Here is a 12,261-nt window from a genome sequence, read left to right as displayed (position 1 = left end):
GTCAGCCGGTGGGAGGTCATTGCTGGATCGTGGAACCTGACAATCCTTACAGGCTTGCCCCCATTGGCACCATAGGTGAAATTGTCATACAATGTCCAGCAATCTTCCGAGAATATTTCGACGACGTTGAGCGTACCAACGCTGCCATCGTATACGACTTGCCTGCTTGGGCTCCTCGCCGCGATGAGCCTCACTGGTCTCGTTTCTACAAATCTGGAGATTTAGCTTCGTATAATCCTGACGGCACTATTGAGTTCGCTAGTAGGAAAGATACCCAAGTGAAGATTCGTGGTCTTCGAGTGGAATTAGGAGATATTGAGCACCATGTTCGCAGTAATCTCAAATGCGCTCGTCAAGTTGCGGTTGATGTTTTCAAGACCGATGTCAGCACAAGACTGGTTGTTTATTTCTGTCTCTCGGACGATGTCAACAACTTTCATTCTGATGAGGGCATCTTCCTCCCTATGTCCGAAGAGCTTGAAAAACACCTTGCCGATATGGTTAGTCAGCTCACTGTTTCGCTGCCTCGCTACATGGTGCCTTCATTCTTCGTCCCTTGCCGCTACATGCCCATCGTCACTTCTGGTAAGCTGGATAGGAACAAGTTGAAGAAACTTGTTTCTGGACTCAGCCAAGAGGATTATGGCGCTTACTCTTTACGCGATGGTAACAAACGTATGCCTGAGACTGAAATGGAGAGACGCCTGCAAGAACTGTGGTCTGTCATATTACATATGCCGAAAGAAGATATCGGATGCGATGACAACTTCTTACAAATTGGCGGCGACTCTATTGCTGCTATCCAGCTCGTTACCAAAGCCCGTGAGGCCGGCATCTCAATCGCTGTCAAAGATATATTCAATGATCCTCGTCTCTCGAAACTTGCTCTAGTAGCGAATAACTCTAGCGACACAAGTTCATTGCTCGTTGCGCCTTTCAGTTTGCTCAACGAATCTATTTCCAAGGCTGATATCATGGATGTGGTTAGAGAAGAGTGTAATCTTGCTGGAGATGATCTAATAGATGATGCCTACCCTTGTACACAGCTACAAGAAGGACTTATGGCTCTCGCAATCAAGCAACCCGGATCGTATGTTGTTAAAAACGTCTATCAACTTCCTGATCACGTTGATGTGAAGAGATTCCGTGCTGCCTGGGAGCTTACTGTCAAGAGTTGCACCAATCTCCGCACCCGCATCATTCTCGTCAACGGCGTCGCCATTCAAGCCATTCTTAACGATGACATTGCTTGGGATGATACTACTAATGTTTCGCTTGAGGCCTATGCTCGCGCTACACTTCATCTTGAAATGGGTTATGCCCAGCGCCTTTGCCGCTATGCTATCATCGAAGAAGAAAGCGGAACCTATTTTGCATTTAACATTCACCATACAGTCTTCGACGGCTGGTCTCTTCCTTTACTGATGAGCACACTATCTGCGGCGTATTATGAGCTTGAGCTGCCTTCTCTGCAGTCTTATTCTGCATTTATCAAGTACACAACCGAACTCGACAACAACGCCGCTTCCGATTACTGGAAGCTGCAGCTCCAAAACGCCAAACGCGCAAGCTTCCCGGCCCCCAGCGACAAGTCCAGCTCTTCGGAGACACGTTTCATGCACAAGACGATTGAGTTCCCTAATACCAACACGTCCATCACTAAGGCCTCGATTCTGCGCGCTGCCTGGGCTCTCATCCTTGCACGCTACTCTGAAAGCGATGATGTATGCTTTGGTGCAACAGTATCGGGTCGTCATGCCAACGTAGCTGGTCTTGAAGCTATGCCTGGCCTGGTGGTCGCTACCGTCCCTGTTCGTATTCGCCTCGATCGACAAAAGACTTTGAAGTCTTTCCTTCAGGATATCCAAACTCAAGCTTCCGACATGGTTGATTACGAGCAATTCGGTATTCAGAATATTTCTAAACTGGGATTAGATGCCAAGGACGCCTGCGACTTTACGTCTCTCTTGGCTATCCAACCAGTTCAGCATATGAGCGCCGATAGCAACAATGACAGCCGTCAAGATGCTCTCGTCGTTCCAGCTAGTTCTCCTCACGTTAAAGCCGAAGACATGTTGCAAAATTACTTTTCATATCCTCTAGTTATCCAGTGTCACCTCTACGACAACCAAGTTAACTTGGTTCTTGCTTACGACTCCAATGTCCTTGAGGAAACTCAACTGGGTGCGCTTACACATCAGTTCGACCATGTGGTCCAACAGCTCCTCACTCAGAACGAGGAGCCACTGGGCGATGTGAATATTGCCGGTCCTTGGGATCTCCAACAAGCTGTAAAGCTCAACAGCAAGCAACCTGAAGTTGTCCAAACATGCTTGCATGATGTGTTCGCTGAACATGCCTTGCGCGATCCAATTCACGAAGCAATATATTCTTCTGAGGGCAGCCTTACCTATGGCGAGCTGGATCATCTATCCGATATCCTTGCCACACATCTCAGTTCTTTGGGTGTTGGTCCAGAAATAGTAGTACCTTATTGTTTTGAGAAATCGATGTGGGCTGTTGTTGCAATTTTGGCAATTCTCAAGGCTGGAGCTGCATTTATGCCTCTTGATCCGTCACACCCCATCAGCCGCCGCGAGGAATTGGTCAAAGAAGTCAGCGCTCGAGTGCTTATTGCGTCTCCGAATGCTGCCATCTCCTGTGCAGGCATGGCCGAGAACGTTGTTAAGTTGTCACCAAGTATGATGACCAGACTTTCGGCCTCTGTTGTCCTCAAAGCCCTCCCTAAAGTTAGACCAAGAAACACTGCGTATGTTCTTTTCACTTCGGGCTCGACTGGTAAGCCCAAAGGCATTGTTATGCAGCATTGCTCTTTCAGCTCAACTACCGTTGCATACGCCAAGGTTTATGATATCGGGCCATTGTCAAGAGTTTTCCAATTCTCCAACTACATCTTTGATGGTAGCTTGGGTGAGATTTTTGGCCCGTTGGCTACCGGAGGCACTATTTGCATACCTAATGAGGACGAGCGTCTTCAGAGTGCCCCTGCCTTTATGCGTGCGGCCAAGGTGAACACGGCTATGCTGACTCCATCCTTTGTGAAAACCTTTACGCCAGACGACGTACCCCATCTGAAGACGTTAGTCTTGGGTGGTGAAGCTGCTTCCAAGAACATTTTGGAAATGTGGGTTGACCGCGTCACTCTCTTCAATGGATACGGACCTGCTGAGGCCTGCAACTACGCGACGATACATCAATTTAAATCCAGTTCGGAGTCTCCTCGTGTCATTGGATCTAGCTTCAACGGAGCTTGCTGGATTGTCGAGCCTGACAACTCTCACAAGCTTACGCCTATAGGTTGTACAGGCGAGCTTGTTCTTCAAGGCCCGGCTCTTGCGCGTGGTTATTTGAATGATAAGACGAAGACGGACGAGTCTTTTATCACTGAAGTTGGGTCTATACCATCTTCTCTCTTGCCTAATCTGCACAGATTCTACCTCACAGGAGATTTAGTCCGCTATACTTCTGCCGGTGAATTAGAATATCTAGGTCGAAAAGACTCGCAAGTTAAACTGCGAGGTCAACGCCTTGAGTTGGGTGAAATCGAATATCATATTACTCGGCTACTCAAGAACGCAGAATATGCCGCCGTTGACGTTCTTCATCGAGATAATGGCGATTCACTTGTTGCATTTGTCTCGTTTACCGATGACGGGAAAGCCAATTGGATGCCAGATGAATTGTCACTCAATTTGCTTCCTTCCGATGACACCATCAGGCCCGTCCTCGATAACTTAAGAGAAGGTTTGAAGGCCGTTCTTCCTGGCTATATGGTGCCAAGCGTCATCTTGCCCCTTCATTGCATGCCTTTCATAACATCAATGAAACTTGACAAGAAGCAGCTTCTTTCTCTTGCCAACAGCCTCTCTATTGAAGATCTATCTGCTTTTTCAGCCTCACAAAGAGAAATGGTTGAGCCTGCGACCGAGCTTGAATTTAAGCTGCGAGACCTGTGGGCGCAGGTGCTTGGAGTTGAGGCCAGCGAAATTGGTCGCAATGACGCCTTCCTTGACATCGGCGGTGACTCCATTACCGCAATCCATCTCGTCACTGCCGCACAGAAAGCCGAAATCAACATCACTGTTGCCAAAATCTTTGCTGATTCCAGGCTATGCGCCCTGGCAGCCTCTGCGCAAATCGGTTTCATCGCCAAGACCTTACAAGCTGAGCCTTTCTGCATGCTCTCCGGCAATAACATTGACGAGTTAACTATCACGGCTCAAAGATTGTGTCATTTGCCCAACTACTTTACCTTGGAAGATGCCTTCCCGTGCACGAGTTTACAAGAAGGCCTTATAGCTATTGCAAACAAACAGCCCGGGTCTTACATCGCCAAGCATGTCTACCAACTTGCTCCACATGTAGATATCGCTCGCTTCAAAAGCTCTTGGGAACGTACCGTTGAAGCTAGCAGTAACCTACGCACCAGGATCATCTTAGTTGACAACAAGCACATCCAAGTGGTTGTGAAAGATGATATCTCATGGGAATCTGGCTATGATCGTAGCCTGGAGTCATACATCCGCGCGTCTCGGACTTTCGATATCAAATATGGTTCTCGACTCTGCCGATATGCGCTTATCCAAGACGAAGACACTGGTCATAATTTCTTCTCTTTAAGCATTCATCACACCATCTTCGATGGCTGGAGCTTGCCTCTCATTATGGGTACTCTAAATGGCTTCTACAACAATACTGCGGTTCCTACACTTCAACCTTATGCTGGATTCGTCAAGTATACTCTTGACCTTGACGAGAATGCTGCTATCAAGTATTGGGCTGGACAACTATCCGGAGCTAAGAAGGCTTCTTTCCCAGCTACCAAAGAGCTTGTCGGCTCCGATGCCGCAAAATCGGCTTCCCAGTTCTTAAACACGGCAATTGAGTTCCCACGCTCGACAAATTCATCTATCACTAAAGCCACAATTCTCAGGGCGGCCTGGGCTATTGTTCTTGCTCGTTATTCCGATAGTGAAGACGTCTGCTTCGGCACAACCGTGTCTGGCCGCCATGCTTCAATTCCGGGCCTTGAAGCTACCCCCGGTTTAGTCGCTACTACTGTTCCTGTGCGGATTCGTTTGGATAAGCAGCAGTCAATAGCTCGATTCCTCAAAGACGTGCAGACACAAGCCTCTGACATGGTTGAATACGAACAATTTGGCCTTCAGAACATATCCAAGATCGGCGCTGAGTTCAAAGATGCCGTCGATTTTAGCAGCTTATTGGCTGTTCAGCCTATCCAGCATATCGGATCAACGGGTGATAGCACTGAAACGCCTCTCTTGGTTCCTGCCAATTCCGAACTTTTGCGTGCTGAAGAAGTCCTCCAAAACTACTACAACTACCCTCTGGTCGCCCAATGCCACATATATGATGAGATGGTCAATCTAATGTTCATCTACGACCCGAGTGTATTATCCGAGTACCAACTTCAAGCTCTTTCGCACCAGTATGATCACGTTGTGCAGCAGCTTCTGACGCGTGGCGAAGATACCATTGGAAGCCTATCTATGACCAGTCCTTGGGACCTTCAACAAGCTCTAGAGTGGAATACCGACGCTCCTGAACTTATCGAGGCCTGTGTGCACGATCTGATTTCCAGCAATGCTCAACGCACTCCCGACCATGAAGCAATATATTCATCCGATGGTAGCATGACATACGCTGCTTTCGATAGCCTCACAGACGTGTTAGCTGGTCACCTTTGCGAACTTGGCGTTGGTCCTGAGACAATTGTCCCTTACTGCTTCGAAAAGTCCATGTGGGCAGTCGTCGCTATTGTTGGTATTCTTAAAGCAGGCGGCGTCTTTGTTCCTCTGGACCCCTCGCATCCTATAAGTCGTCGGAAAGCCCTTGTTCAAGAAGTTGGTGCGCAAATCATTGTCGCATCGCCAGAGTCAGCTGCGTCTTGCGCTGGCCTAGCTCATAAAGTTGTCGAACTCTCATCCGACGTTATGGCTCGACTATCGGTTCCCGGGAAGCGCCTCACCGAGCCCAAACGGCCTCGTCCAAGTAACGCAGCGTACGTGATCTTCACGTCCGGCTCGACTGGTAAGCCAAAGGGTATAGTGATGGAACATTCCGCGCTTACAACGAGTACTATTGGCTACGGTCGTGTCTACAACTTAAGCCAAGCATCACGCGTGTTCCAGTTCTCCAACTATATCTTTGACGGCAGCTTGGGTGAAATACTTGCTACGTTGGTATTTGGCGGGACTGTCTGCGTGCCTGACGAAATTGAACGTTTACAGGACGCTCCGGGATTTATTCGCAAGGCTCGTATTAACACTGCCATGTTAACGCCTTCCTTTGTCCGCACATTTACACCAGACCAAGTCCCGAGCCTCAAGACTTTAATCCTTGGCGGCGAGCCAGCCGGTAAAGATATCATAAGTTCTTGGTGCAGTCGTGTAAAGCTCATCAATGGATATGGACCTGCCGAAGCATGCAACTATGCAACTTGGCACCCGTTCTCGTCCAACAACGATTCACCACATATCATCGGAAAGCCGTTTAACAGCTCTTGTTGGGTTGTGGAGGCCGATAATCACCATTTGCTCGCCCCTATAGGCTGTGTTGGTGAACTCGTCATTCAGGGCCATGTGCTTGCTCGCGGATATATTAATGATTCGGAAAGAACTGGAAACTCCTTTGTTACCGAAATTTCTTCTCTTTCCACAGCAGCCATTACCGGTCCTCAGCGTTTCTATTTGACAGGTGATCTAGTAAGATACTGCGCAGACGGTTCGCTAGAATACCTTGGCCGTAAGGACTCTCAAGTCAAGCTTCGTGGTCAGCGTATCGAACTCGGAGAAATTGAGTATACCATTCAGCGAGCTCTGCCCGATATTGAGCATGTGGCTGTTGATATCATCACCAGGGAATCTGGACAATCGCTCGTTGCTTTTGTCTCATTCTTGGGCACTTACAACGACAACGGTGTAACCAGTTTTTCGGACAATCTTATCGAACCGAGTGATGCTCTTCGTACCGCTAACGCTACTCTACTTGACAATCTTAAAGCTGTCCTTCCCGGATACATGGTGCCTAGTCTTATCCTGCCTATCAGAAAGATGCCTTTTATCACTTCCATGAAGCTTGATAGGAGCCAGCTGCGAAAGCTCGCAAATACTCTGTCGACCGAAAACCTTGCCATATTTGCTCCTGGCAAGGCAGACAAGATTGAGCCAACAACCGATATGGAATTCAAGATACGCAATCTCTGGGCTCAAATTCTTAAAATCTCTCCCGAAGAGATTGGCAAAAACGACAGCTTCTTGCAAATTGGAGGAGACTCCATCTCGGCTATTCACTTGATCTCCTTGGCCCAAGAAAATAATCTTCAACTCACTGTCGCTTCAATATTCGCCGATCCTAGACTGTCCGCAGTTGCTCTCTCTGCTCGTCTAGGCAAGCTCGAGGATACCTACATTACGAAGCCTTTCAGCATGATACTGCCTTCTGAGCGTGATACAATCATCAGTGAGATCGAGAAGCAATGCACTTTATCCGCGCACCAGTCAATTGAAGATGCCTATCCAACTACGAAGCTACAAGAAGGACTTATATCATTGTCTGTCACGCAGCCTGGCTCATATACCGCCAGATATGTATACCGCATTCCTGAGCACGTCAGTATTGAGCGATTCAAGGCCGCTTGGAACAAGACTGTCGAGGTCTGCCACAATCTCCGCACTTCCATCGTTCTTGTTGGTCGTACAACTATTCAAGCTGTCATCAAGGACAATTTGGAGCCACTATGGGAGTCAACTGCCGGTGTTTCGTTACACTCTTATATGCAAAACGCAATCCCTGCCTTCAACATGGGCTATGGTACACGTCTCTGCCGCTATGCTATCATAGAAGATGGCAGCAATCACTACTTTGCATGGCATATTCACCACTCGGTTTATGATGGTTGGACATTTCCCATTATCATGAGCACTTTGCACGCCGCGTACGCTGGCACCGAAATGCCTCCTTTGCAACCGTTTGCTCGCTTCGTGAAATACACGACAAGCATCGACGAAAACGATGTTGCAGAGTACTGGAGACGCCAGCTTCATGATGCTCAACGTGCCTCTTTCCCAAGAGCTGATCAACTCTCGTCCACGGCTGTCAGCGGAGCCAACATAACCAAAGTATTGAATAAGTCCATCGAGTTCCCACGCACCACAAACACTTCTATTACCAAGGCCACAATTATCAGAGCCGCTTGGTCAATTGTCTTGGCTCAGTATTGCGATACCAATGATGTTTGCTTTGGTACTACCGTCTCTGGCCGTCAGGCGCCTGTTCCTGGCTTAGAGTCTATGCCTGGCCCCATGTTTGCCACAGTCCCTGTCCGTGTTCGTCTTGATAAAGAACAGCCTATATCGCGACTCCTACAGGATATCCAAATCCAAGCTTCCGAGATGGTTGCCTATGAACAATTCGGTCTCCAAAATATCTCTGCTTTAAGCCCAGATGCTAGGCAAGCCTGTGACTTCTCTAGCTTACTTTCCATCCAACCTGTTCAACAGCAAGCTGTTGATGAGAAAGCTACAGATAATGCAGATTCCTTTTTGGTATTTGACAATTCCGAGACTTCAGCCGAAGAGTCTATGCAAAACTTTGCAAGCTACCCCTTGGTTCTTCAAATCGCCATCATGGATAGTCAAGTTGAGCTGTTATTGATTTACGATTCTAGCGCTTTGACTGAGTTCCAAGCCACGGCAATCTCTGAGCAATTTAGCCATGTTGCTAGACAACTGCTAGCTCAAGATGAGACTCTGCTTGGTGATATAGACGTTGCCAGCTCTTGGGATCTCCAAAGACAACTTGAATGGAACGACAAGATCTATGGACCTGCAGACACCACTCTTCACGGACTCTTCTCGAAGCAAGCAACTCGCAGACCTGACCACGAAGCTATCTATAGTACTGAGGGATGTATGACTTACAGTGAACTTGAAGGCTTGACAAACCACCTTGCCGCACACCTGCATAGCCTAGGCATCCGACCTGAGACCATTGTTCCCTTCTGCTTCAAGAAGTCTATATGGGCAATTGTCGCCATGCTAGGCATTCTCAAGGCCGGTGGCACTTTCTTGCCGATGGATCCATCTCACCCAGTTAGCCGACGACAAGCCTTGATCGACGAGGTTGGCGCAAAATTCATGGTGGTATCTCCCACAACTGCCCCCGACTGCCAGGGCATGGTCCAAAACACGATTGAGCTTTCGCCATCTCTCATATCTCAGATCTCTGCCCACAATGCTATGAAACAGCCTGCTGTAGCCTCAAATCCCAGTCATGCCGCGTATATCCAGTTTACCTCAGGCTCGACTGGTAAGCCAAAAGGTGTCGTTATAGAACACAGGGCCATATCTGCTGCGTTCCTTAGGCAGGCAGATGCTTACGCATATAATGAAGATATGCGGATGCTGCAATTTGCCAACTATACCTTTGATGCTAGCATTGCTGAGGTATTCGCTTCGCTTGTTGTGGGTGCTACGATTTGCGTACCCACAGAGCACGAACGATTGCACAATACTGCGGCCTTCATTCGTGAAGCGCGCGTCAACTATGGCATCTTCACGCCTACTTTTATTAAAACGTTGTCACCGGAGCAAATTCCTGGAATGAAAACTCTCCTCAGTGTGGGCGAATCTATTTCAAAAGAGCTCATAGACACTTGGGCTGGCGAGATCGAGCTTCACAACGGCTATGGTCCAGCAGAAGCCTGCGTCGGTGCCACCAATTACACGTGCTCGCCTTCTATCACCACTTCTGCTACCCATGTTGGTCGCGGTTTTACCCACGGCCTGTGGGTTGTCAACCCCGATGACCATAACCGCTTGATGCCTGTCGGCTGTGTTGGTGAGCTGTTGCTGCAAGGCTCATGTTTGGCTCGCGGGTATATCAACGATGAAGAGAAGACCAGGCAATCGTTTATTGAACATACTGATTGGCTACCATCTGATATCAACATTGGCGAGCGTCGCTTCTATAAGACTGGTGACTTGGTTCGCTACACTCCAGATGGTTCAATCGAGTATATTGGCCGAAAGGACACCCAAGTTAAGATTCGCGGCCAACGTATAGAGCTCGGTGAGATCGAATACCAGATAAGGCGCTCCAACGCCACCAACGAACATGCTGTTGTTGATGTTATTCGAAAGGATGGTCATGAGTCTCTCCTCGCCTTCATTTGCTCTACTTCGCTTCAGGAAACTGAGAGTGCCTCTAATGAAGTATCCTTCACCAAGCTCACTAGCGAGCTTCAAAACACACTATCCGACATTGCTGCCAAAATCAGCTCCGTTTTGCCTGCACACATGGTTCCCAAATACTTCATCCCCATCGACCACATGCCTCATAATGCGTCAGGCAAATTGGATCGAAAGCTACTACTTGCGTCCATTGCCAACTTCACGACTGAAGAGCTTTCAGCCTATCTCACTGACCAACGTCTGCCTTTCCGTGACTGCTCTACCGACACTGAGCTCTGGATCCGTAACCAGTGGGCAGCTACTCTAGACCTGCCTGCCAAGACTATCAGCGTTGATGACAACTTCTATAGCCTTGGTGGTGATTCCATCCGCATTGTTACCATCTCCAAGGCTATCGTCAGCAAGTACGGCGTTACTCTTGGCATGTCTCTTCTCAACTCAAAGCACACTACGATTTCAAACATGGCCGAACACGTCACAAACGAGCTCGGTGGACAGGAAAGACAAGACATAGGTGGCGTTGATATCATTGGCGAGATTTCATCTCTTTCTCGTTCGATTTTGGACACTGGTGCCCTCAATCTCGCTGCCAACCCCAAGACCGAGTTACCTGACCAAGCCACCGTCTTCCTTAGCGGTGCTACTGGTTTCCTCGGCCAGGAGATTCTCAGACAGCTGCTTTGCAACAACAATATCGCTTCTGTCATCGCTCTGGTACGATGCAAGTCCATCGAACACGGCCTGGATCGTATCCGCAACACTGCCAAGATCGCTGGCTGGTGGCGTGAAGATTACGCAAACAAGATTGAGATTTGGAGCGGCGATTTAAGTAAGAAGCGTATGGATCTGACAAAGGCACAATGGGCACGCTTGGCTGGCCAATCTACTAACAATGTCGATGCCATCATTCACAATGGTGCCTTTGTCAACTGGAACGCCGATTATAACAAGATGCGTGCTGCTAATGTTGACTCTACTGTCGACCTTCTCAAAGCCGCTGTCAACTCTCCTGCCTCGCCCAAATTCCTCTTCGTCTCTGGTGGTGTCAGCGTTGATACTAGTACTGTCGATCGCACGATTATTGCGCAATACCTCGGCAACTCTAACGGCTACAGCCAGACCAAATTTGTCTCTGAAGGTGTTATCCAAGAGGTTGTCAACACTCTCCCCGCTGACCAGAATCGCATTTCCACTCTTAAACCTGGCCGCATCATCGGATCTTCAGAGACCGGTGTGGCCAACGTGGACGATATGCTGTGGCGTCTTGTTTCTACTGCCGCTTCTCTCCACTATTATCCTTCGGAATCAGAAGGTAACTGGGTCTCTGTCGTTGGTGTCGACACCGTAGCTACCTCGGTGCTCAACCAGATATACACCAAGGAGGGCATCGCTCCCTTCGTCAGCATCCAAGGCGGTGTACCAGCGACAGTTTTCTGGGATCTCGTCAACAAAGAGCTCAAAGTCCCTTGCGAGCCTATTCCCTTGGATGAATGGATTCACCGAGCCTTGGAGTCAATGAACGAAGTTGGTGAAAAGCATCCTCTATGGCCTGTGCAGCACTTCCTTGGTGCCGTCAGCACTCCTCGTAACCCTCTGGATGCCGAAGTTGAAGATTCTGAGCTTCGGCAACGATGCTTGGCTGTGACGATGAGTATGCAATACCTCATCAAGATTGATTTCATCCAGTCGTCGACAGAAGGGTTTTCTCAGCCTCGTCGCGCAGACACTTTCCAACGTATCCATGGCTAAGGCGCTTAGTGCTTTAACATTGGAGGGCCTGGAACTTTTCATATTTCTCTCTTTTCTATTTCTTTTCTTTTTAAGTTTCGTCTTTTTGTCTATTGTTTCACCTTTGGTGGATATTCAATCGTTATTTCTTCTTTGTTTTATAAAAACCAGATTGCAAGCTTACTTTCGCTAAACACATAAAATGTGTTTCTTCTTCTTAGATTAGTCTTCTAATTCAACTGTTTAAAAAATCACTTCTCATATCGCCTGATTATTCAATCAAGTGTAGTCAATGATG

The 12,261-nt window shown here is 48.2% G+C and overlaps 1 protein-coding gene across 1 annotated transcript in view; it reads left to right on the top strand.

Annotated features, from left to right (window-relative positions):
• Nucleotides 1-11,984, top strand: part of TrAtP1_012866 (putative Hybrid PKS-NRPS biosynthetic cluster) — a gene marked incomplete at its 3' end in the record, with an annotated part of 66,506 nt that extends 54,522 nt beyond the window's left edge. The window contains exons 11-12 of the mRNA XM_066115705.1: nt 76-9,351; nt 9,436-11,984. Coding sequence (XP_065971804.1) covers nt 76-9,351; nt 9,436-11,984 — 11,825 coding nt within the window. The remainder of the gene's footprint in view (nt 1-75; nt 9,352-9,435) is intronic.
• Between the last annotated feature and the right edge of the window lie 277 nt (nt 11,985-12,261).

Source organism: Trichoderma atroviride, chromosome 7, assembly GCF_020647795.1.
Source record: "Trichoderma atroviride chromosome 7, complete sequence".
NCBI lineage: Eukaryota > Fungi > Ascomycota > Sordariomycetes > Hypocreales > Hypocreaceae > Trichoderma > Trichoderma atroviride.
The sequence above is the reverse complement of the archived record's forward strand: the minus strand, read 5'-3'. Positions and strand labels throughout refer to the sequence as shown.